Raw genomic sequence first — 25,854 nt, 5'->3', positions numbered from 1 at the left:
AGGGCGGGGAACAAAGTGGCCCAACTCGTTCTAGGTGAGGATCCTAAGCTTTGCTCCAACTTGTGTGTGGTGGAACCCAGGAGTCCTGGCTCCTAGCACCACCCCCACGCTGCTCTAACCCACTAGCCACACTCCCCTCCCACAGCCGGGATAGAAACCAGGAGTCCTGGCTCCCAGCCCCCCCACCCTAACCATTAGACTGCACTCCCCTCTCAGAGATGGGGATGGAACCCAGGAGTCCTGGCTCCCAGCCCCCCCTGCTCTAACCCACTAGACCCCACACCCCTCCCATTCTGCTGGGCACTGCGCAGACCCTGCCCAAGACTGGGGCCCCTGATGGACACCCGTGAATGTTCAGTGCTGGGATTTTATTACAGTAATCGGGTTAGTATAGTAATCGGTGTCTGGGTGGTAGGTGACCACCCATCTGTCTCCTATCGATCACCTATCATTGCTCCCATGAAACCCCACTACCCCCCAATTTCTAACTCCTTTGGTAGCTCCGGATTTACACTGGGCTCACGGGGGTCAGACTCCGGCCTTGCTGGCCAAGCCCCTAAAGCCGCCGGGAGACTAGGCTAGGTGGGCCTGTGGGTCTGAGCCAGGGTGAAAACCCCCCAGTCTCTGCATTTTATTATTTTTCATCAGATTCTGTAAGTTTCTCCCTGGCGGTTTTGAAGCTAAGATCTCCGGTTCATTGCTTGTGACCTGGTTTGTAAAACTCTGAAGATAACCCATGCTAGAGACGTTTCCGGTATTATTAATGAGCTGGTATTGACCTATAATTATGGTGATTACTATTATTTAACTCAAACAGCCAAAATGCACTTGGGAGGAACACATTTTGAGTTAAATTTCGGCAGCTCAGGCCTTTGTGTCTTACTCTCTGTATTGTGGTACCACCTCCAGTGCCCGGAGACGGATTGCTACCCCATGGGGCTAGGCCCCGGACAAAACCCTTTCATTCTGAAACCTCTCTTGCTCTTCCCAGGAGACCTCCAACTGCCATGGGAGCAGAGGCAAGTGGGTTGGAAATGGTACGGTCCCATTCGATCTTCAAGGCTCAGTTTTCTCACCGCTCCGGCAGTGCCTAGACCGGTCCCAGCTCTCACTGTTTACTCCACCCACACGCCCACCCACGCCAGGCATGCCACCCTGGCAGTTAGCCCAGTTCCTCCTCCCGCCCACGCTGGTCTATGTGCCTACTTCTGTGAGATGCCCTGGCTGCTTGAGGAGGGTAACTCAAGTTCTCCCCAGTGAGAACAGCTGCTCGTGACCCACCACCTCCCATCTGCCTGCCAATCTCCTAATATAATCTAATTTAATCTGCCTGCCCTAATCTCTGTGCCCGTCACTCTGATAAACTGACCCTTCTCTCCTAAATCTGATATTTCCTAGTCTTGTCCCTCCTAAAATGAACTTTCTAATCCAAAACCTCTCTCCTAATCTCATCTAATTTTATCTAATCTAATCTAATAATACCCCTGGATACCTAATCTATTCTAATTTGAGCCTCTCCTAATCTAATCTAATCTAATCCAATACAATATGACTCCCCTGATAACCTAATCTCTTCTAATTTGAGCCTTTCCTAATCTAATCTCACCAAGTCTAATCTAATCTGACATTCTGAAAATCTAATCAAATATGATGCTTTCTTAATTCTTAAGAAATTAAGAATTAAATGTATTCTTAAGGTGAGTTTCAGAAAATCTGATGTAAACCTCTGAAAATCAAATCTAACCCATCTGAAACTCATCTGACTATCAACTAATCTAATATCTCTCTCTCCAGCTATTTCAGTGCTTCAGTCACCCAGCTTCTGTCCTGTTAGATTTGCTACCCAAATTGTCCATCTACTTCTCTTCTAATTGAGTTGAATCTAATTTCTAACTAAAATAATCTTCCACTTGCTACTTCGCTCTTAAACTAAACTCTCCTCAATTCTGTCTTCCCTGATCTAATTTCTACCTCCATGATCTAATTTTATCTATTCTGAAAGACACCAATTTAATCTCATCTCCTCTAATCTAAAATATCCCTGTTCCAATCCAATCCAATTTAATCTGTTACTCCATAATCTAAGATAACCTAATTATCTCTTATACGAACATCTGGGCACTTCATATATTAATCTAACTGCTCTATTAATTTAGAGCCTGTTTTTAAAAGTAATTATTGTAATCGCCTTGATTTGGACTTTAGATCCACTGGCTGTAAGGATTTATGCCCAGCTCTCTGAGGGGAGTGGGGGGTCTAGTGGTTAGAGCAGGGGGGCTGGGTTCTGTCCCTGGCTCTGCGGGGGCAGTGGGGGCTCGCGGGCTAGAGCTGTGGGGCTGGGAGCCAAGACTCCTGGGTTCTGTCCCTGACTCTCTGTGGGGAGTGGGGGCTAGTGGGCTAGAGCTGTGGGACTGGGAGCCAGGACTCCTGGGTTCTGTCCCTGACTCTGTGAGGGGAGTGGGGGCTAGTGGGCTAGAGCTGTGGGACTGGGAGCCAGGACTCCTGGGTTCTGTCCCTGACTCTGTGAGGGGAGTGGGGGCTAGTGGGCTAGAGCTGTGGGACTGGGAGCCAGGACTCCTGGGTTCTGTCCCTGACTCTCTGTGGGGAGTGGGGGCTAGTGGGCTAGAGCTGTGGGACTGGGAGCCAGGACTCCTGGGTTCTGTCCCTGGCTCTGCGGGGGCAGTGGGGGCTAGCGGGCTAGAGCTGTGGGGCTGGGAGCCAGGACTCCTGGGTTCTGTCCCTTACTCTGTGAGGGGAGTGGGGGCTAGTGGGCTAGAGCTGTGGGGCTGGGAGCCAGGACTCCTGGGTTCTGTCCCTGACTCTGTGAGGGGAGTGGGGGCTAGTGGGCTAGAGCTGTGGGGCTGGAAGCCAGGACTCCTGGGTTCTGTCCCTGACTCTGTGAGGGGAGTGGGGGCTAGTGGGCTAGAGCTGTGGGGCTGGAAGCCAGGACTCCTGGGTTCTGTCCCTGACTCTGTGAGGGGAGTGGGGGCTAGTGGGCTAGAGCTGTGGGGCTGGGAGCCAGGACTCCTGGGTTCTGTCCCTGACTCTGTGAGGGGAGTGGGGGCTAGTGGGCTAGAGCTGTGGGGCTGGAAGCCAGGACTCCTGGGTTCTGTCCCTGACTCTGTGAGGGGAGTGGGGGCTAGTGGGCTAGAGCTGTGGGGCTGGGAGCCAGGACTCCTGGGTTCTGTCCCTGACTCTGTGAGGGGAGTGGGGGCTAGTGGGCTAGAGCTGTGGGACTGGGAGCCAGGACTCCTGGGTTCTGTCCCTGACTCTGTGAGGGGAGTGGGGGCTAGTGGGCTAGAGCTGTGGGGCTGGAAGCCAGGACTCCTGGGTTCTTTCCCAGGCAGGGCAGGGATAGGAATACAGTAGTTAATACAGATGGGTCTGGGAGACCAGACTCCTGCACTCCAGTCCACACCCTACTAGACCACTGCCCATGGCAAGGCAGCCTTCTCTCAGTGCCTTAGTTTACCCATGTGGCCAGCGCCGCCCTCCTCTCCTGGGATGTGGCGGTGGCCGGATGCGCGCCCATCTCTGCAACACCTGTCGGGTGTCAGCGACACACTTCAAACCAAAACAGTCACACTTCCGGCTCAGCTTGGTCCAACCGTATTGGGAATTGTTGGAGAAGCGACTCGAGTCTGTGGCTTTTAATTTCTTTTAGGTTTGCAAGGGAGCGTAGCGTTTAAAACCACACGGGCAGGCCCGGCAGGCTTCTACTTCAGACACGGGGCGTCAGGAAAAGCCCTGGCTCTGGGCAGGGATGGGGGGGGGGGTCTAGCTGAGGCCCTGCGGTGGGACTGGGGTCCCCTGGCTCCTGCTGCAATAAACAGTGGGAGTGGGTAAACCCTTCGTGGCTGCGGGCGGGATTGGGTGGGCAGACGGCATCACAAAGGGAATTTGAGCGACGTGAAGCATGTTTGCCTTTTGTAAACACAAGGTTCAAGACGTAAAGGTTTCAGAGGGGCAGCCCTGTGAGCCTGTATCAGCAAGGACTCCTCGCTGGTTTTGCGACTACTTAAGTCGAAGCTCGGGCTAGAAAGCGATTTGTCGCTTTTTAGAGCAGGAGTTGAAGTCTGGTTGGTTGGGTTTTTTTTTTTACCACGGCTTCAGCAAGAGTCGTTTTAGTCTTTTGGTGGGAACCCCCGTGGCTGAATTCCGTGTCTATCTATCAGACATGAGCCGACCTTCTTTTGTTAGTCGCGTGGGGGAATCTGTCCCTCTGGCGGGATTTGCGGGCTCTAAGGTTTGTGCGAGCGGGAGCAAGAGAAAAATGCAGGAAACAAGGCGGGGCGGGAGGGAGCGAGATTAAAACGATACTCTTGTGCAGGGCTCTAGGGTCTAGTGGGGGGTTGGGAGCCAGGACTCCTGGGTTCTCTCCCTAGCTCTGGGATGGGAGTGGGGTCTAGTGGTTAGAGCAGGGGGGGCTGGGACCCAAGGATGCAAACTTTAATGGTGAAATGTGGCAGCTGACTAGAATCCAAGAGTCCTGCCTCCCAGCTCCCCCCTCCCTACCCGGTAACCTCATTAACGCCTCGGACAAAGGGAAAGAGACACAATTTGTCTCTACGATGCTTCCACTTATTTATGGTTGCTGATTGTTTTATTACTGAGGTTTTTATGGCTGTGCCCTGGGCAGGCTCGCAGGTTTGGACAAACACACGTATAACTCCGTAAATGCATTTTGATAGCCCTAATTGTGCGAGAAAGAAGCCATTTAAGGTTAGGGTGTGAACCCAGGTGTCCTAGCTAGAATTCAGATTGGAATGCAGAGGCGGCTGCCTCTCGGCACCAGAGGAGCCCTCCCCATGCGGTGTTATGTGTGGCTGTTCCCCAGTTGCTCTGTGTGATGAAGGGGGACTGTTCTTAATGTTTCCTCTGAATAGTGTGGGGGTGCCTCAGTTTCCCCTATGCAGTTCTTAAGTATCTAGGTGGTGAGATAAGGGTGTATGATCATTGCAGAGCCCTAGAGGGCAGGTGTGTGCAGGGGTCTGGACACAGAGAATGGCTGACACCCTGTTTCCTGGCCACTGATGGCCTGGCCCTTCCCCCCCACAAGGTGAGAGATAAAGGGTTGGAGAACAAAGGAATTTGGTGACCTCCTGGCCGGGAAAGGGACAAAGCCCAGAGGAGGTGGGGCTGGGGGGAGTTTCAGTTTGGGTCTGGCTGGAGACATGGAGTGAAGTGCAGACGTGGTTGTCTGGCTCACTGCCCCCCCCAAAATGGACCCGGCTGAGGGGTCCTGTTCTCTGCACCTACAAGCTCTGTGTTAGACCATGTTCCTGTTGTCTAATAAATCTTCTGTTTTCCTGGCTGGCTGAGAGTCCCGTCTGACTGCGGAGTTGGGGGCAGGACCCTCTGGCTTCCCCAGGATCCCGCCTGGGCGGACTCGCTGTGGGAAGCGCACGGAGGGGCAGAGGAGGCTGAATGCTCCGAGGTCAGACCCAGGAAGGTGGAGCCGGGGGAGCTGTGTGTCCTGCAGACAGGCTGCTCACAGAAAGGAGACTTCCCCAGAGTCCTGACTGGCTTCATGGGGAGCAGTTCCAGAGCATCGCCCGGGGACTCTGTGACAACTGGTGGCAGCGGTGGGATGTACTGCACCCCGCGGATGGCGCTTCCTGCAGTAAGTAACTGGGGAGCAGTAAAACGAAGGGGGATTGACGAGGACCAGGCCTGCTGAAGGCTCAGAGAGGAGCGGTTTTGGGGGGTGGTTAACCCCTGGGAGTGTGTGACCAGCGAGAAGGACTGTGCAGTAATGGGGTCCCCCTGGGGACCGTGATGAGCAGTCTCAGGGGCGGAGGAGCCTGCGGCTTGGCCCTGGGAGAGAGAAGGACTTTTGCAGTAACAGGGTTCCCCTGGGGATTGCAGCGAGCGGTCCCAGGGGCAGAGGAGTCTGCAGCTCGACCCTGGCAAAGAGGGGGTGACCTCAAGAAGGGCTGGCACACTCGGGGTTCTCCCTGGAAACCACGGGGAGCTGAGAGCACACAGGCCTGTGAATCCACAACAACTTGGGAAGAGCGGAGCAATGGCCTGTCACCATCTCCTTCAGAAAGATGTTGTAACCCTGTGCAGAAAGAGAGGTTGAGCATTGGAAAGTTCACCAAAGCACAGTTCATCCTGCAGCTGGAGGAGGATGACCGCTCTAAGGAACAGATTCCTGACCCCAAATGGGGCTATCGCAGGATCTGGGAGCAGCTGGAGTGGGAGCCAGGCATTGCCAAGACTCCTGTCCCCGACCAGATGAGGTCTTCACGATCGGGTTCCCCATCGGGGGATCGGAGACGGACGGGATTGGAGCTGAGTCCGAGAGAGCAAGAGGACGGTGAGAGCCAGTGAGAGCCCAAGAAAGAGCTGCAGAAGCAGCAGCAGCATGAACTAGCGGTGGGGAGCGGAGAGGCCTAGGAGACCTCCCCGGGGTGAGTGGGGATAGACCCCGGGGGGCCAGTTCCGCAGGGAACCTCGAGACTAAATCGCTGCCCCTGGTTAGGGAGGTGAGGGGATGTGGATGCCACCTCACTGCCTTTGAGCAGGCTGGAGATTTGAACCGGGGGACCCTGCAGAAAAGCCCCGGTGTCTAGCTCCCTTGCTGGGTCCCAAGGCCACAGACTCCGTCAGCCAGATGGGTGGGGAGGTGGACAAGCTCCCACTCCTGACCCCAACCTATATGTCTGTGTGGAGTTTCCTGGGGCCAGGCCCCTTGGACCCCCAGTGGGAGCAGAAGGTGATGGTCAATGGGGAGACATTCCTGGGGTGGCGAGATCCTGGGACAGAGAGAACTGTTGTCAGGCCCCGGGTGGTGCAGCCTCAGAGGCTGAGGGGCTGTGTGAGCTGGGTGAGGGTCCCAGGGACGAAGCCCCTTGCCCTGCCTATGGCCCAGATCCCTGTGCAGACCCAGGAGGGGTGGGGCTGGCTGGCCGTTGGGGTTCCCCAGGATATCAGCTGCGAGACCCTGTTGTTGGTGACTGTGTGTCTTTGGGACAGGATCCAGGCCCTGCTCCTGAAACGGCCAAGGGTTTGAATTTGAATCCAGGGAACCAATTGGTGGAGAGGGAAATGGTCAGTGAAAATGCAGATGACCTGGTTGGCAGCGGGGAGGAGCTGCTAGGCTCAGGCTACCTGCCTGCCTGTAACCAGACCCCTGGGGCTCCCCGCCCCATTGCACACCGGAGAGGGGGCTCAGGCTGGCTCTGATGCAGTGAGGAAAGCAGGGAGCTCGCTGCCTACCCCACCGGGACAGCAAGGGCAGTGCTGAGCACAGTGGGAGCTGAGACCCCAGCTGAGTGGGGGAGACACAGGCAGGGCAGGGGATCTGTGGGGAATGGCAAGGTGCTTGGTAAGGAGCCTGGATGAGCCTAGGCAGCCTTGTGAGCTGATGGCTGTGTCTCGTCAGCAGGGTGGGAAGGCGAGGAGAGTGGAAGATGAGAGTCCCTGGACCTAACCTGTTAGCTGGGTGGAGAATTGGGACAGGGAAGGAAACGTGTCTGTGTCTGTCAGGGGTATTGACTTGCCTGTGGAGGGAGCTACCCTGGTCTCCAAGCAGTTGTCTGTGACCAGCCTTGTGTGCTGGGACCAGGGGAAAGAGACCCCAAGCTGTGTGTCTGGGAAAGGAGAAAGTGTGTCCGGCTCTTCTTTGTCTGTGGAGCAGACAGAAGGGGCCTTTCAGCCTGTGACGGTTGAGGGTCGTGCAGTTGTCCCAGAGCTGGTTCTGGATCCAGCTAAAGCCCAGGAAGGGAAGGGTCCTAAGTTTGTGTCTGCTCAGGAGAATGGCCCTGTAACTAGGTCACATCCAGTTAGTGTCTATGTAAAACCCCAGAGACCAGACAATTCTGGTGCTTGTATTTTGCCCGTTGCTCGTGTGTGGCTGGGAAAGGGTGCAGCAACTCTGTCTAATCAGGGTGAGATCCTAGCCAGGGCACAAGGAGAGCAGAAAGGTGATGTGATTGTGTTACCTACTGAGGGTGTGGAAACCTGTAGCAAGAAGGAAAAGGTTCCTGAACTTGTGTGTGGCAAAGGGAAGGAGAATGCTTCTAACCTTTTCTCTAGGAAGTCTGTAAGTTTGCCTGAAAGGGGATTGTGTAGGAACCCGCTGGATGGGCCAGAGGTGATTCTGGATGTAAGGGAGACCCAGAAAGAGTCTGTTGTTGCTCAGGAAAGTGTTCCTCTAGAGCAAGCCCTAGGTAAAGAGGGTAAGGGCAGAATTTCTGTGAGGGGTGAATTGTTACACCCTAGGGAAAGGAATCCTCAGGGAGTCTTTGCAAGCAGTTGACTGCCACTGAAGGGTGTGAAAGTGATTTAATCAAGAAAGTTTCAGTTCCTAACAGCCAGAAATTTTCGGTTGTGAATGGATCCACTGACTTTCCTGTTGAAAGATCCAGTGTGGATAGCTTTGAGAAGGTCTCAGATGGAGTGAAAGCTGTTAAGAAAGTTAAACAGTCCTCTAACCAAGTGGCTGTGTTTGGCCAGCTTGTTGGGGAGACAAGGTTGTGGAGAAAGGGATGTCTCCATGCTGGTTCTGTCAGTGAACAGTATGTGGCCCAGGTCAAGATGGGGGCTCTTAGCCAAGAGAGCCCGAATTGCAGCCCTCCAGACTGGAGCGCTGGGAGAAGACCCGATCCCAGTTTGACCCCCCGGGGTTTTGGGGTGGCTAAAGGGCACGGGCCGCGTAAACCTTCCCACATGTGGCCTGCAAGTGCTATCGACCACCCCCGACCTAAGGGAGGGCGTGAAACTGGAAGGGCCTGGTGTAACTCCCACCTAGGAACCGGATAGATGCTGGGGCATTCATGGGAACGTTGGTGGCTTCGAACTTCCCCAGGTCACCGGCAAAAGTGACCCTGCTCAGTTCGGTCTCGAAGGGGGGAGAGATGTAACAAAGTGGGACTGTTCTTAATGTTTCCTCTGAATAGTGTGGGGGTGCCTCAGTTTCCCCTAGGCAGTTCTTAAGTCTCTAGGTGGTGGGGTAAGGGTGTATGATCATTGCAGAGCCCTAGAGGGCCGGTGTGTGCAGGGGTCTGGACACAGAGAATGGCCGACACCCTGTTTCCTGGCAACTGATGGCCTGGGCCCATCCCCCCTGCAAGGTGATAGCTAAAGGGTTGGAGAACAAAGGAATCAGGTGCCCACCTGGCCCGGGAAAGGGACAAAGCCCAGAGGAGGAGGGGCTGGAGGGAGTTTCAGTTTGGGGCTGGCTGGGACATGGAGTGAAGGGCAGACGTGGTTGTCTGGCTCACTGCCCCCCAAAATGGACCCAGCTGAGGGGTCCTGTTCTCTGTACCTACAGGCTCTGTGTTAGACCATGTTCCTGTCGTCTAATAAACCTCTGTTTTCCTGGCTGGCTGAGAGTCCCGTCTGACTGCGAAGTTGGGGGGCCGGACCCTCTGGCTTCCCCAGGGCCCCGCCGGGGCGGACTCGCTGTGGGAAGCGCACGGAGGGGCAGAGGAGGCTGAATGCTCCGAGGTCAGACCCAGGAAGGTGGAGCCGGGGGAGCTGTGTGTCCTGCAGACAGGCTGCTCCCCGAGAGGAGACTTCCCCCGAGTCCTGCCTGGCTTCATGGGGAGCAGTTCCAGAGCATCGCCCGGGGACCCCGGGACACTCTGCCCCAGAGGCGGCTGCATCTCACCACCAGGGAGCCAACCCCCGGCTGTCTCACTAAGGGATGGATTCAGTCCCAGCCCCTTCCCCTACCAGTGCCAGGGGGCTGGCACGCAGCCCAGCTCACAAGGGCAGGGGCCCTGGAGGACACCTGAAGGAGCCCCTCCTGTTCAGCTCACCAGTAGCCACTTGCTCCCATTGCTGGGCCTTGGCTGACCCCTTGTGGCTCAGGACCCACACTGCAATGGTCGGGAACAGAGAGAATTAACCTTGGTACCCAGCACCTGGACCGGAGCGCTAAGCCACCAGATCTCCCTCCCTCTCTTGGCCGGGGATGGAACCCAGGAGTCCTGACTCACAGTCCCCCGCCCTGCTCTAACACACCAGACCCCACTCCCCTTTCAGAGCTGGAGAGAGAACCCAGGAGTCCTGGCTCCCAGCCCCCCCCCCCGCTCTAACCCACTATACCCCACTCCCCTCCCAGAGCCGGGGAGAGAACCCAGGAGTCCTGGCTCCCACCCCCCTGCCCCGCTCTAACCCACTAGACCCCACTCCCCTCCCAGAGCCAGGGAGAGAAGCCAGGAGTCCTGGCTCCCAGCTCCCATGCTCTAACCCACCAGACCCCACCCCACTCCACTCCCAGAGCTGGGGAGAGAACCCAGGAGTCCTGGCTCCCAGTCCCCCTCATGCTCTAACCCACTAGACCCCACTCTCCTCCCAGAGCTGGGGAGAGAACCCAGGCATCCTGGCTCTACCCCCCCAGCTCTAACCCACCAGACCCCAGCCCACTCCCCTCCCAGAGCTGGGGAGAGAACCCAGGAGTCCCGGCTCCCAGCCCCAACTCCCCTCCCAGAGCTGGGGATAGTCCCATCTCCCCTTCACACCCTGCAGCTGGAACCTCAGCAGCACCGTCAGTCAGAGGGTCTGTGTGGCGCCCATCACAGTGGTCTCCAGGCAGTCCTACAATGAACGCGATGGTGATCTGTCATACTCATCCCCATGGGAATTTAAAGGCTCTGTGTGATGAGTCAGCCAGGGCTGCATGGCTTGGAGGGGGTGAGTCACTGGGGAAGAAATGGGGCTGTCCATTTCAATATACCTCATGGTTCATTGTTATTGTTCGTGATTATTGCTTTTCTTTCTGGCTGACACACACCACCTCTTACCCTGAGCCCAGCAGCAAGTTTATTTCAGTAAGGTGGAAATAGGCTTGCTGATGTCAAGCTGCGGTAGCCAGTGGTTAGAGTTGGGAGCCAGGCCTCCTGGGTTCTCTCCACAGCTCTAGGAGGGGAGTGGGGTCTAGTGGTTAGAGGAGGGGGGGGTGGAAGCCAGGATGCCTGGGTTCTCTCCCCAGCTCTGGGAGGGGAGTGGGGTCTAGTGGTTAGAGGGGGCGGGGGCTGGGAGCCAGGACTCCTGGGTTCTCTCCCCAGCTCTGGGAGGGGAGTGGGGTCTAGTGGTTAGAGCGGGGGGGGGGGGGCGGGGGCTGGGAGCCAGGACTCCTGGGTTCTCTCCCCAGCTCTGGGAGGGGAGTGGGGGCTGGTGGGTTGGAGTGAGGTGGGGCTGGGAGCCAGGACTCCTGGGTTCTATTGACGGCCAGCAAGGGGCCGTGCGGCTCACACCGCTTTAAACCCATCCACCTTCCGTCAAGGCAAATGCTCATCTTGGCATAACTCCCTGAGTCTGGTCGTGCAAACATCATCACCCCTCATGTCTCAGGGCACGCCCTGCTTGCGGTCCGGCGTGCACCAGTCTGCCCCCGTTACAGCACCCCCCAGCAGTGTTTGCCGGGCACCGAGCCCTGCAGGCACCGAACTTCCCTGTAATTATCCCTCTGACGGCGCCCTGAGCAGGCCGGGCAAGTCAGCCCCCTGGCAGGAAGCTCCTGCAAAGCTGGGATGCTTCGGAGGTGAGATCAGGCAGGGCCTTGCAACAGGCCGGCGGGACGGATTTCCCACCCCTCCAGGAACCTGGGACCAGGAGCCAGGCCCTCGAGGGCTGCACGACCGCTGTGAACACCCCAGCAGCAGCCTCCATGAAGCATCAGCCGGGATCCGAGAAACCCATTGGCCACGGAGTTTGCGTTTTCACAGGGAATCTTTAGTTTTTACATGTTGTGAACCAACTAAAACCTTGTACAGTGGAACCCCGATTGCCCGATCAAACTGGGACCGGGCCCGGATCAGATCACCAAAAATTCAGATCATCAGGAGAACGGCCGGGGCTCCGGCCAGGGGTGCCGGAAAAGCGGGGGGCCAGCGGGAAGAGGCAGTGTGAGAGCAGGACTCGGAGGGGTGGGGGTGGGGGCGGGGCCAGGGGTTGGGTGCCTGTGCGCCCCTCTCCCCCCGACCACTTTTAGGGCACTTCCGCCACTCCTGGCTCCGGCTGTTGGCCCTGGGTGGCCGGGCTCCAGCTGTCAGCTTAAAAACTGTCAAAATAATCAATACAGCGTTGTGTTCAAACCCCTCTTCAAAACTCACCCACGCGTGATGCCGACAACGGTGCGGCTGCTGATGTGTACAGCTTGCCGTTGACCATGGTTTTCTTGTGGTCCTCTGTCTGCCTGCCTCCATCTGGCATCTCTTGTCATACACACAGACTGGGGCAGAGATGGTGTGTGTGTACAGCGCCTGGCGCAATGGGCTTGTGGTCCATGACTGGGGCTCCTAGGCGTTAACGTAATACCCCTAATAAATATTGTACAGCGCCTGGCGCAATGGGCTTGTGGGCCATGACTGGGGCTCCTAGGCGTTAACGTAATACCCCTAATAAATACCGTACAGCGCCTGGCGCAGTGGGGCCGTGGTCTCTGACTGCTGCTTTTAGGTGCAACCATAATAACCTAATGCAAAATGCTCCACGCCTGACACAAGGGGCTCCTGCTTCCGTGACTGGTATTACCATAATACACCTAATGACGAAGAAGATTGTTCTAGATGATTGATGTACAATATGGTGATTACTTCTACATCTCCCATCAAGCCACCTCCGGAGGTCTCCGTAGTCAACGTTTATTTGCTAGTTATTTGTTTAGTGCTGTTACCTCTCCAGTTGTTATATGTAAAGATATTTTATTTAATAAAATGTGCTTTGAGATCTCCTGATGAATACTTGGTTTGTATCTACAAGATAAGAACTAAATATTTATTTGTATTCGCTCCCGAGTTACTTATTAGTTTGTCTATTTTTACTTCTTAGGTATTTATAAGCTTGCTACTTATATATTTTTGATTAGTTTTTTGTTTCTAGCAATGTATTCCTTCATTTTTATCTATGATTGCTCTTTGACAGCTATTTTTTGTTGTTTATTTATTAGTTGGCTCTTTATTAGCCCTATCTATTTGGTTATTTATTTATTATTGTGAAATGTGTTTAATAGTCAATAGTTATTTGTGTTGTCTAGGTTTTGTTTTAGTTTCTAGTTAGTTCTTATCTATTTTGCCATTAGGGATTAAAAATGTTATTTACTTATTAGATTGTCATTTTTTATGAAGAAAGTCGATTATTTGGGCTATTTATTTACTCTTGGGAAAGTTAGTTCTTAGTCAATGGCTTGACCTATGCATTTCATATTCTTGGTTATTGATTATATAGCTCAGTGGTTTGAGCATTGGCCTGCTAAACCCAGGGTTGTGAGTTCAATCCTTGAGGGGGCCATTTAGGGATCTGGGGCAAAAATTGGGGATTGGTCCTGCTTTGAGCCCGGGGTTGGACTAGGTGACCTCCTGAGGTCCCTTCCAACCCTGATATTCTGTGCAAAAATGTGACTCCCATTGAAAGCAAAACTTGAATGGGAGGGATAGTTCAGTGGTTGGAGCATTGGCCTGCTAAACCCAGGCTTGTGAGTTCAATCCCTGAGGGGGCCATTTAGGGATTGGGGCAAAAATTGGGGATTGGTCCTGCTCTGAGCAGGAGGTTAGACTAGATGACCTCCTGAGGTCCCTTCCAACCCTGATAGTCTATGATGTGTTTATTTTTGTGACATTTATGTATTAGCTATTGTTCTTCAAATGTATTGGTTTACTTTTGGGGCATGTGTCCAGTAGCCATTGTTTTCTACACTTGTCACTTGTGGGTTAGTTATTCCATTTAGTTATTGTTTGCATTTGTTCTTTTCTACACTTTTTGTTATTTTGTATTTCTATTCATTATTATTTGTTGGGGTTTTTTTTTGACAATTTTTTTAGTTTCTAGTTATCTAGTTGTTTATCTATATTTGCTCTTTGATGCTTGTTATCTTTATTAGCACATCTATGGCATTTGTTATCTGATAGTTATTTCTGTTTCCTTTATTAGCTCTTCCTTCTTTATGAGCACTCTCAGGTGGTTTTGTTATGTGATGGTTAGTTTATTTTACTTGTTAGCTCTTCATTCTTTATTAGCACTTCATTCCTTTGCTGATCTTTCCTAATAAGAACGATCTATTGATTTTTCTGTTTTGTGGTATTTGTTTTTATTTCTTAGCCGATATTTTGTTAATAGCACTGTTTATTGTTATTGCTATTTTTGTTATTTCTTTTTATTTCTTAGTGCTTCGAAAGAAAGACAAGCTATCTATTGTGCGTTTCCTATTTGATAGTTATTTCCTAGCCAATCTGTCTTTAGTAACGCTCTCCACTGGTTTTGCCATTTTTTTCTTAGCTGTCTGTTGGGGTCCCACTGCTCTGGCCTATTTTGTGCTCAGACATCAAGCTTGTGGGTGAGATATCAGTAATTAAATAACTGCATCCCCGGTGGAACATGATGCATTTCCCCCGGCACAGTATGAGAGCTGTGTGGCCTGTGATTCTTTTGGAACATGGAAATGATTTCAGCCTGGCATCCCTGGGCCCCTTGGGGGTCTGCAGACTGTGTCTGAGCGGTCCGCGAAAGGTTGTTGTTACCACAGAGCCGTGGTTTTCAACCTGTGATCTATGGACCCGGGGCGGTCCGTTGACTATGTCTAAGATTCCCAAAGACACCTCCTTTTGAAATTATTTCGGGGTCTGCAAATAAAAAAAAGATTGAAAGCCACTGTTTTGGATTCTAGCTCTTGATGAGTATTATCTAGTCCTTTTGTCTGTGAAATGCATTTCTTAGTAAATAGCTAGTTATTGGTTTGTAATTTATTCATCAGTTGTCATTTATTAATTTATATTTGTCTATTATATGCATTGATTCTTTCCCAGCGATGTATTATTTTGTAATGTCTTTATTAGTTGTAATGTATTCGTTTATGGTGATCGATTATTTTTATTCGAGTTTTAGTAATGTATTAATTGGTTGTCATTTATTAGATATTTAACAATTATTTATTTCCTAGTTATTTATTCTTTGGTAATATATTGATTAACTCTCATTTATTAGTTTACATTTATCTATTATTTGCATTGATTCTTTCCTAGCTATTTATTTTGTAAAAGATAAACTAATAAATGACAGCTAATAAATGCATCATTTGTTTTTCTTATTTTCTAGCTATTTATTGTTTTGTAATATATGTATTGGTTGTCATTTATTAGTTAATCATCTCTTACTTTCTAGCTATTAATCTGTTATTTTCTTGTTATTTATTGTTTTGTAACATATTTATTTCTAGTTTACATTTATTTATTATTTGCACTGATAATTTCCTAGTTGTTTTTTATTACAGACTTATTAGCTGTCATTTATTGGTATCTATTTATCTGTCATTTGAGTTTCTTATTTCCTAGTTATTTATTGTTTTTAATATATTTATTAGCTGTCAGTTATAATTTTGTATTTATCTGGTATTCATATTTGTTAGTTCATAGTTATTTATGGTTTGTAATATATTTACTCAATACTATGTATTGGTTCATATTTCTCTGTAACTTGTATTGGTTACTTCCTAAGTATTCATTGTTTTATCATTCATTTATTAGCTGCGATTTATTAGCTTGTATATATCTGTAACTTAATTTCCTAATTATTTATTGCATTCATATTAATTCGTTGTCAGTTATTAGTAGATTTTTGTCTGTGATTTGGATTGGTTATTTTCTAGTTATTGGTTGGTTTGTAAGATCGTTAGAGACCATTGGAAAGAGAGAGAATCTTGCAACATCCAAAACTGTAAGCAGAGCAAACCAATGTGAAGTATCAGACGGAGGGAGAAGAAGGTGATGGATATATTTAGGACCATCAACACGATTTCCATGGCAAGGGCCAATATGGAAACAGAAAAAGAGGGCGACCAATAGAGGAAAAAGCCAAATCCATCCCCATGATGCTCAGATGCTTGAGCAGACCAGAGCAAGACTGGAATAAGAGGTGGAAACTGGTGGATGCTCCATGCAGGTGTGGAAGCTTAAAGACAAATGTATTAGTTGTCAGTTATTGGTTTCTGTTTTTCTATTATTTGCATTGTTTATTTCCCAATTATTTATTGTTTGATAGTTTATTTGCTGTCATTTACTGGTGTATATTTATCTATTTCTTTGTAGAATTCTTGTCACATTTCTTACGAGGGCAAAATGGGAACAAGCCATTTCAATGGACCTGAAATGAATCCTATCAACGACCTTTCCAAATGCAAGCTTATTTCAAAATGAAATTAAAAAACCAAACCCAAAACTTCCCTCCAACATCTCGCTACATGGAAGGTTTTGAGTTTGTTTTGCTGCCTTTTGACGTGCTCTTCAAAACAAAACGTCCTTGAAATAGAGACATTCCCACGGATGGCTGCGCTTGCAACAAAATGGGTACTGTTGGAAGATTGTCAACCAGATCTAGTAATTCCTGGTTGCTGTGATTTATTCTTATTCTTATTATTGAATAATTAATTAATTTCTATTTGATCATTATTTTAACCTCCTTTGTACTGTACTTTGAGAAATGCTGTTGGAAAGTACGAGATAAAATCTACAGAAATGATTATGAATAGTTATATTAATTGTAATTTATCCGTTACGCTTGTCATGCGCTTGTGATTTGTTAGCTGCCGTTTAGATTCTCAGCGGTTGAAATTCCCTCTGGGCTACTGCTTCCATCCTTTAGCATTTTAGGGGCGTCTTGTTCTCTGCGGCGAATTGTCCTAGCTGCATCCATCAGAATCGATGGAAGAGTCATGGATTCTAAGGGCAAGAAGTCACCAGTAGATCATCTGGTTTGTCCACCTGTGTAGCCCAGGGCATTACATTTCATCCACTTCCTCCTGTGTTTAGTCCTGTAACTTGTGTTTGGTTAAGGTGTCTTCCAGGAAGGTCTCCTGTCTTGATTGGAAGCTGACCAGAAATGGTGAAACCTTCCCTTCCCTCCCCTTCCCTTAGGAGTTTGTTCCAATACTTAGTCACCTGAGCTGCTCAGAATCAATTATGGGAATTTGCCTGGCTTTAACGTCAGGCCGTTGGTTCTTTCTCTTCCTGGTTCGAGAGCCCATTAGTGCCCGGGACTGTCTCATATTAACTGGCCTCCAGGCCACATTAGAAGCCACCCAAAGATGGAGACTCCAGGTGGAGAATGTGTTGGGTTTTTTTTTAACCTGACTCCAGATTCCTCCCGGCACCTGCGACTCAACCTTCTTGTACTGACGCCCCCGTTCAGACAGCACACCTCGGAGAGCGAACCCCTGTACAAATGACAAACGTTTTGTTTACTTAACACTATTTTCAATGCAGAGCTGGGTGGTGATAATACCGTATGTATTTTGCTTAGGAACAATGATCGCTGTGTTGGACGTTTGCCATACTTTTTATGTACATATGCTACATGGTGACGGAAAGGTGTGTGGGACTTTCTAAAAGGCTAGCTTTAAATAATAGATTTTAGAGCCGTTTCTCTCTGTTTCATGCGTGTACTCATGACCCCCACATAATGATCTTGTGACCCCCCCCTCCCCAGTTTGAGAACACCTGATCTCGGGGGATCGAAATCAGCATGAGGCATTGTTACGGTGGCCATCTGGCCAGCGTTGAAGCAGCCTGGCTGGTTTTTCGCCGTGCCCCGTCGCAGGGTGTCCCGGGTGCACAGGATCGGTGCTACGCCCCCGCTTTGCCACAGCCCCTCGGAGGCCCTCTCTTCCCCCCGGACTCAAAGTCTCTGGGCTCCAGGCCTCCAACCACACAAGCTCTGTCCAATGAGTCCAGCTGAGATAGAGGCCTACCCACGCCGCAGGGACCAATGCCCCGCAGCCACGATTTGCAGTGACGCCCGGCAGCCTGTAGTAGCCGGGTATTTTATCCGCCGGACCACAGCACGGGAAGTCCTTAGGTTAGCCCGGAGAAGCAAAGGTGAAGACAGACTCGACCCAGCCAAGCTGCCGTGGACTCTTTCGCCGTCTCTCTGCCAGTCCCGGCCAGGGGCATCGGAACGGGGGGGAAGGGGCCATGGCCCCATCAGTTTTAAATATAGCCCTCCCACTTGTTACAGGCCGTAAGGATGCGCGATGTGGGGGGATGAAGAGGAGCGAGTGGGGGTGTGGTCTTGGAGGGAAGACGAGGTGGAGGAGAGGGGCCTCAGGAGAAGGGCGGCCAACCCCCCGCCCCGGAAAAATCCAGAAAAGAAGGCGAAAACCAGCGAAAACCTTGGAAATGTAACACAGGAACCAAGGCTTTCGTTTCCCCCCACCCAGCGCTTGGTCCCTGGCCCTTGAACAGGGGAGAGGTTTTAGCAGGGAAAGCCTCCTTTAACTGTCTCTTAGACGGTAGCCAAGATGTAATAACTGGAGGAGAAGGCAGCTGAGATGGGCCGGAGCTGTTCTTAATGTCTGATCCTTTTCCATCCCAGGCAGCGGTTGGGATTCCCCTGGGGTCGGTGGCGATGTTGTCTGGGTCCCTCTCTCCGGGCCGGTCTGAACAGGATGGTTTTTAAGAGCAGAGCGACAAAGAGCGGGTTCCCAGGTGAGAATGGGGGTGGCACCGGGATGGTGAAGGCAATTTCCCCCTCAAGATCTTTTTCTTACGCCATGGGTGGAGCAGCCCACCGGTAAGGTCTAATTTCCGACACACCAGTTTTGGCTGTTTACCAGGCTTGAGGGTAACACGGCCCTTGAGTTATATCGGCAGGTCTTTTCGTCTGGACTAAGTCAGGCTTTCAGGCCCTCCATTACTGGGACGTCCCATGAACGGTCCTGGATTTCTTACAGCTAAGCTCAGAATTCAGGTCAATCCGCAGGCTCCCATGGGCCTCCCGCCGGAGATCCCTGTGGATCAGCGTCAGTTGTTCACTCCTTGGAGCTCTCATTGGCCAACCCTCCCCTGATACGGGTCAGTGTCGGCCAGTCCTGTAATGACCCCGTCACCTCACCCCAGGCACCGATGTCACCCCACACCCCATTTCCCCCAAGAGTGGCTTTCTTAATCCTTTTTGCCCCTCCCCCCCCACACCGGGTAGCGATGCGCATCACAGAGGGAAACTGAGGCAGGCATCGGTGTCCCAAAAATAGGGCCCGGTTTGTCACAGCAAGGTCAGGCAGGTGGGGGTGGATGCAGAGTCTGGACTTTCTGCTTCTTGGAGGTGGCAGCCCCGGGCGCTGGCTGGCCGGGTTGGGGCCATCATCACACCCCCAATTGGAATTCCTCGCCAAAGGGAATTTGGCTTCAACGGAGCAAGGATGTCCACTGCCTTCTCCTGCTCCTCAGTTAGTCACCCAGGTGCCAACCCCCAAGACACCTCAGGTGAACCTTTCTGCCCTTGGTTTCTGCCCAGGACTGTGGCTCATCGTACGTGAGGCCGGGGTGGGGTAATGCTCCTGCGTCACCTGTTTCCTTGAGTGTCTTCATCCCCGGGTCTTTCCTAACAGACTTCTCCTTTGGGTCTTTTGCAAACCTGCCCCTCCCAGGCCAAGCCAGGCCTCTCTCCTGTTTCCCAATGGGTTAGTGGCCTGGGGGGTCTCGCCAGCTAAGCGGACTTGGGATGGGATGGCTGGTGGAGGGGAGACCAGTCGGACGGGGATGGAAATTGGGAAGGGGAGAGAGGTGTGCAGAGCAGAGGGACTGGGGCGGGATCCTGGCAGCAGAGGAGGTGGGTGGCGTGGGGGGTGGATGGAGGGTGAGGGGGGCGGTGGAGGGACTGCAGGCTGGGATGGGGGAGGGGAGCAGCTCCCGAGATGGCGTGCCCGGGGCAAGAACATGGAAGGTAGGTTGCTAGGAAGGAAGGAAGTAGAGAGGCGTTTGCCAACGTTGGTCCGACAAGTCAGGCGACATTCCCAGCCCCACACCCTGCCAGGGCTGAGTATATAGGAACCTGCAGTGCCATGGGGCACCCTCACATTCTACTTGTATCCCAGGATGAGCGGCATGGGGGAGCAGCACCGGGCAGCCCAGAGGAGAGGGGTGATGGGCAGAGGGACTCTGCTGGCACTGCTGACCCTGGCAGGGCTCCTAGGGGATGGACCCCAGGCAGGGAGTTGCCTGGCACAATCTGGTGAGAAAAATTGGCCAGCTGTCTGGGTGGGTGAAAGCTAATATCCAGTGCAAATGGAGCTGGGAGACTTTTCTTTCTACAGCCTTATAATCTAATCTATTTATCTGTCGTCCTATGCTTATACACTCATCTTTCTTTCTTTCTTTCTTTCTTTCTTTCTTTCTTTCTTTCTTTCTTTCTTTCTTTCTTTCTTTCTTTCTTTCTTTCTTTCTTTCTTCATCCTCTCTCTCTCTCTCTCTCTCTCTATCCCCATACACCCCTGTATCTATCTATCTATCTATCTATCTATCTATCTATCTATCTATCTATCTATCTATCTATCTATCTATCTATCTATCCCCATACACCTTCTCTCTCTCTCTCTCTCCATACACCCCCTCTATCTATCTATCCATCCGCATACATCCTCTCTCTCTCTCCCATACACCCCCTTATCTATCTATCTATCTATCTATCTATCTATCTATCTATCCCCATACACCCCTCTCATCTATCTATCTATCTATCTATCTATCTATCTATCTATCTATCTATCTATCTATCTATCTATCTATCTATCCCGATACACCCTCTCTCTCTCTCTTTCCCCACACACCCCCTCTATCTATCTATCTATCTATCTATCTATCTATCTATCTATCTATCTATCTATCTATCTATCTATCTATCTATCCCGATACACCCTCTCTCTCTCTCTTTCCCCACACACCCCCTCTATCTAATCTAATCTATCTATTCCCATACATCCTCTCTCTCTCTCCCATACACCCCTCTATCTATCTATCTATCTATCTATCTATCTATCTATCTATCTATCTATCTATCTATCTATCTATCTATCTATCTATCTATCTATCTATCTATCTATCTATCCCCATACACCCCCTATCTATCTATCTATCTATCTATCTATCTATCTATCTATCTATCTATCTATCTATCTATCTATCTATCTATCTATCTCCATACACCTTCTCTCTCTCTCTCTCCCCATATACCCCCTCTATCTATCTATCTATCTATCTATCTATCTATCTATCTATCTATCTATCTATCTATCTATCTATCTATCTATCTATCTATCTGTCCCCATACACCCTCTATCTATCTATCTATCTATCTATCTATCTACCCCGATACACCCTCTCTCTCTCTCTTTCCCCACACTCCCCCTCTATCTATCTATCTATCTATCTATCTATCTATCTATCTATCTATCTATCTATCTATCTATCTATCCCTTAATGTTTTTAGTGTTTTTAATATTATTGCTATCATTCTAATAACGTGGTTATTATTAACTCTTGAGTGGTGAGATTCTATTAATTATGATTAGCAATGGTAGTACCATTGTTAGTTAATTAGCAATGAATCGTTTGATCAAGTCTCTTGCATGGTGTCGCTGTGTGATCATGAGTAGAACATGGCACGTGATCATTGCTGCAAGAAGGAGAACTGCTTTATTAATGGATAGGCAGTGAAATATGAATCTATGTAATGGAAGAGGTGGAACTGATTTTACAACTGATTAGCAGGGAATTGGGGTTATTACCGAGAACCCCCTTTCCTTCCTGCAGTAGATCTCAAAGCACTTTACAAAGGAGGGCAGGATTATTATCCTCCTTTGGAAATGGAGGCACGGGGGCTTGCCCAGTGTCACCCTGCTCTAAACACTAGACCTGACTCCCCTCCCAGAGCTGTGGATAGAACTGAGGAATCCTAGCTCTCAGGCCCCCCCTGCTCTAACCACTAGACCCCACTCCCCTTCCTGAGCTGGGAGATAACCCAGGAGTCCTGTCGCCCAGCCCCCTTGCTCTCACCACCTGACCTCACTTCCCTCCCCTCCCCAAGGTGGGAGAGAACCCAGGAGTCCTGGCTACCAGCCCCTTGCGGGCTCTAACCACTAGCCTTGGTTAATATAATTGCTTTGTTAGGTAATTAACTGTGAATTTTCAGTTTTTGGCTTATTAGTGGCTTGTTCTCAGTGTTGTACCGACCTGGGATTCTTAGTACAACAGGTACCAAGATAATTCTCCTGCCTCGTTATAATTCTGGGTTTTTCATTGGACTATAAAATTAGCTGCGGTAATTATTCTTTATTGTGTTGTGATGAGGTCTATGGAGCCAGGGCTGGATTATGAGCTTTGCAACCCCCCGGGTAAATCCGGAGCGACCCCACGGACGCCCAGGGAGCCAGGGCTGGGTCCTGGCTCGGTGAGCTCCGGGGTAAATCCGGAGCGACCCCACGGACGCCCAGGGAGCCAGGGCTGGGTCCTGGCTCGGCGAGCTCCGGGGTAAATCCGGAGCGACCCCACGGACGCCCAGGGAGCCAGGGCTGGGTCCTGGCTCGGCGAGCTCCGGGGTAAATCCGGAGCGACCCCACGGACGCCCAGGGAGCCAGGGCTGGGTCCTGGCTCGGCGAGCTCCGGGGTAAATCCGGAGCGACCCCACGGACGCCCAGGGAGCCAGGGCTGGGTCCTGGCTCGGCGAGCTCCGGGGTAAATCCAGAGCGACCCCACGGACGCCCAGGGAGCCAGGGCTGGATTCTGAGCTCTCTGTGACTCTCTGTGTCTAGGACCCAGCACAGGGCAGTTGCTAAAGGTGAGTGGCTGGTCCATACAGCCCATAACAGCTCCCCCGACCCCTCCCATCCCAGCCGATCCCAACTCCCACCTGTTCTCTCCACAGTGTGCGGGCGTCAGAGCCCTACGAAGCGAATCGTGGGGGGCTCGGAGGCGCGGGACGGGGAGTGGCCCTGGCAGGTCAGCCTGAGACTCAACGGCACCCACCGCTGCGGGGGGTCCCTCATCTCCCCACAGTGGGTGCTGACGGCAGCCCACTGCTTCAGACAGTGAGTATCAGGGTGCCCCTCGCTCCCGACCTGCAGCACCTGCTCGCCCAGCCCCCACTCTGCTGGTGACCCTCACTCCCGACCCACAGCCCCCTGCTAGCCCAGCCCTGGGCTCCCTCCAGCCCTGCCGGTGCCCCTCACTCCCGACCCACAGCCCCCTGCTAGCCCAGCCCCGGGCTCCTCTCACTGCTGTTCTCTGTCTCTAGGACCAAGGACCCTTCCCGGTTCTCAGTGCTACTTGGGACCCACAAGCAGCTGCACCCCAGCCCCCATGCAGTCGTAGTCTCCGTGGGGAAGATTATCTGCAACCCCCGCTACGGGGGCAAAATCTCCAGTGGGGATATTGCCCTGGTCCAGCTAGAGAGGCCCGTGAACCTCACTGACCGCATCGTCCCCATCTGCCTCCCCGCTGCCGAGGTCCAGTTCCTGCCAAAGACCAAGTGCTGGGTCACTGGCTGGGGGAATGTCAAAGGTGGAGGTGAGTGAAGTGTGTGGCTGGGGTTGGGGGATGCGGGAGACAGGGCCCAGATCCTGAGAAAGCTACAGTGGGGAGGGAGGACATAAAGAATCTGGGGCATGGCTGTACTGGAAGTGGGGCGGGGGGGGGGGAGAAAGAAAGGAATGAATAAGAAAAAAAGAAATCAATGAATAGAATAAGAAAGAAAGAAAGAAGTAATGAATAGAATAAGAAAGAAAGAAAGAAAGAAAGAAAGAAAGAAAGAAAGAAAGAAAGAAAGAAATGCATGAATAGAATAAGAAAGAAAGAAAGAAAGAAAGAAATGCATGAATAGAATAAGAAAGAAAGAAAGAAAGAAAGAAAGAAATGCATGAATAGAATAAGAAAGAAAGAAATGCATGAATAGAATAAGAAAGAAAGAAGTAATGCATGAATAGAATAAGAAAGAAAGAAAGAAAGAAAGAAAGAAAGAAAGAAAGAAAGAAATGCATGAATAGAATAAGAAAGAAAGAAGTAATGAATGAATAGAATAAGAAAGAAAGAAAGAAATGCATGAATAGAATAAGAAAGAAAGAAGTAATGAATGAATAGAATAAGAAAGAAAGAAATGCATGAATAGAATAAGAAAGAAAGAAAGAAATAGATTAAGAAAGAAAAAGAAATAAATAAAGGAATGAATAAGAAAGAAAGAAAGAAATGAATGACTAGAATAAGAAAGAAAGAAAGAAAGAAAGAAAGAAATGCATGAATAGAATAAGAAAGAAAGAAAGAAAGAAAGAATGGAATAAGAAAGAAAGAAATAAATGGAATAAGAAAGAAAGAAATAGAATAAGAAAGAAAAGAAAGAAATAAAGGAATGATTAAGAAAGAAAGAAAGAAAGAAAGAAAGAAAGAAAGAAAGAAAGAAAGAAAGAAAGAGTGAATGGAATAAGAAAGAAATAGAATAAGAAAGAAAGAAAGAAGTAATGAATGAATAGAATAAGAAAGAAAGAAAGAAAGAAAGAAATGCATGAATAGAATAAGAAAGAAAGAAAGAAAGAAAGAAAGAAAGAAAGAAATAGATTAAGAAAGAAAAAGAAATAAATAAAGGAATGAATAAGAAAGAAAGAAAGAAATGAATGACTAGAATAAGAAAGAAAGAAAGAAAGAAAGAAAGAAAGAAAGAATGGAATAAGAAATAAAGAAATAAATGGAATAAGAAAGAAAGAAATAGAATAAGAAAGAAAAAGAAAGAAATAAAGGAATGATTAAGAAAGAAAGAAAGAAAGAAAGAAAGAAAGAAAGAAAGAAAGAAAGAGTGAATGGAATAAGAAAGAAATAGAATAAGAAAGAAAGAAAGAAAGTAATGAATGAATAGAATAAGAAAGAAAGAAAGAAAGAAAGAAAGAAAGAAAGAAAGATGAATGGCCTAAGAACAAAAGTAAGAAAGCAAGAGACACGAATGAATGTTATAAGAAAGGAAGAAAGGAATGACTGGAATAAGAACAAAAGAGAGAAAAAGAAAGATGAAGGGACTCGGAGAGACGAAAAGCGAGCGATGGAGGGAAGAAGGAAGAAAGAAGGAGGGCTGATAGATGTGAAAGGGAGGAGGCAATGCAGCATGCAGGGCAGAAAGGATCAGGAGATACAAGTTAGTGTGGGGGGAAGGGATTGTGCCCCCCTGTCCATGCCCCCCCCATTTATGGTGGCCCCTCACCCCGCTGGGCAGGGGGAGGGGCAGTGGGTGTGGCTCCCAGCCCAGCTGTCCCACTGCCCCCTCCCCCAGCAGGGAAAGGCAAAGCCCCGGAGACGCTGCAGAAGCTGGAGGTGCCCATCATCGCCCAGGCATCGTGCGACGCCCTCTACTGCAGGGGCAAAGGGCAGAACATCCAGGAGGACATGCTGTGTGCCGGGTACACCAAAGGGGGCAAGGATGCCTGCCAGGTGAGAGCCTGCCCCAGAGTCCGCTGCATCTTGGTGCTGGGGTTTCCATACAAACAGCCCCCGCATCCCACCCCAGAAGTGGCTGCATCTCAGTGCCGGGCGAGGTGTCCACACATAACCAGCCCCCACACCCCACTCCAGAGGGGCCGTGTCTCAGCACTGGGTGAGGGGTCCCTCTGTGAACATCCCCTGCACCCCTACCCAGAGGGGCCGCACCTCGGTGCTGGGCAAGGGGGTCCCCCACGCCCCACCCCAGAGGTGGCTGCATCTCAGTAACCCCTTGTCTGGCTCTTTGACCGCTAGGGTGACTCCGGTGGTCCGCTGGTGTGTAAAATGGGACAGAGCTGGGTCCAGGCAGGCGTGGTGAGCTGGGGAGAAGGCTGTGCTCAGAAAAACCGCCCCGGCGTTTACATCCGAGTCACCAGTTACCACGGCTGGCTCCAAGAGACCGTCCCAGACCTGGCGTTCGTCCAGGGCACCACGAATGGAACAGCCCACAGCTCCGTGGCTAACAGGAACTGCGAGAAAAAATTAAAAGACGGCAGCTTCAATCATGCGCCCATGGTGCTAGCCCACACCCTGCTTCTTGTGGCCTGTGCCCTACAGCTCATCTGAAAGCCAGGACTCCTGGGTTCTGTGTCTGGGAGGACAGTGGGGTCTAGTGGGTTAG

The 25,854-nt window shown here is 50.5% G+C and overlaps 1 protein-coding gene across 1 annotated transcript; it reads left to right on the top strand.

Annotated features, from left to right (window-relative positions):
• The first annotated feature begins 19,636 nt into the window (after window positions 1-19,636).
• LOC140912231 (serine protease 27-like) lies at window positions 19,637-25,799 on the top strand. The gene is made up of 6 exons (XM_073346361.1): window positions 19,637-19,665; window positions 22,529-22,554; window positions 22,642-22,804; window positions 23,011-23,282; window positions 25,003-25,184; window positions 25,488-25,799. The coding sequence occupies exons 1-6, from the start codon at window positions 19,637-19,639 to the stop codon at window positions 25,797-25,799; spliced, it is 984 nt and encodes a 327-aa protein (XP_073202462.1).
• Window positions 25,800-25,854: the final 55 nt, after the last annotated feature.

Source organism: Lepidochelys kempii, chromosome 6 (assembly GCF_965140265.1).
Source record: "Lepidochelys kempii isolate rLepKem1 chromosome 6, rLepKem1.hap2, whole genome shotgun sequence".
NCBI classification, from domain to species: domain Eukaryota; kingdom Metazoa; phylum Chordata; order Testudines; family Cheloniidae; genus Lepidochelys; species Lepidochelys kempii.
Note: the sequence above shows the minus strand (reverse complement) of the source record. Positions and strands in the feature narration are given on the sequence as shown.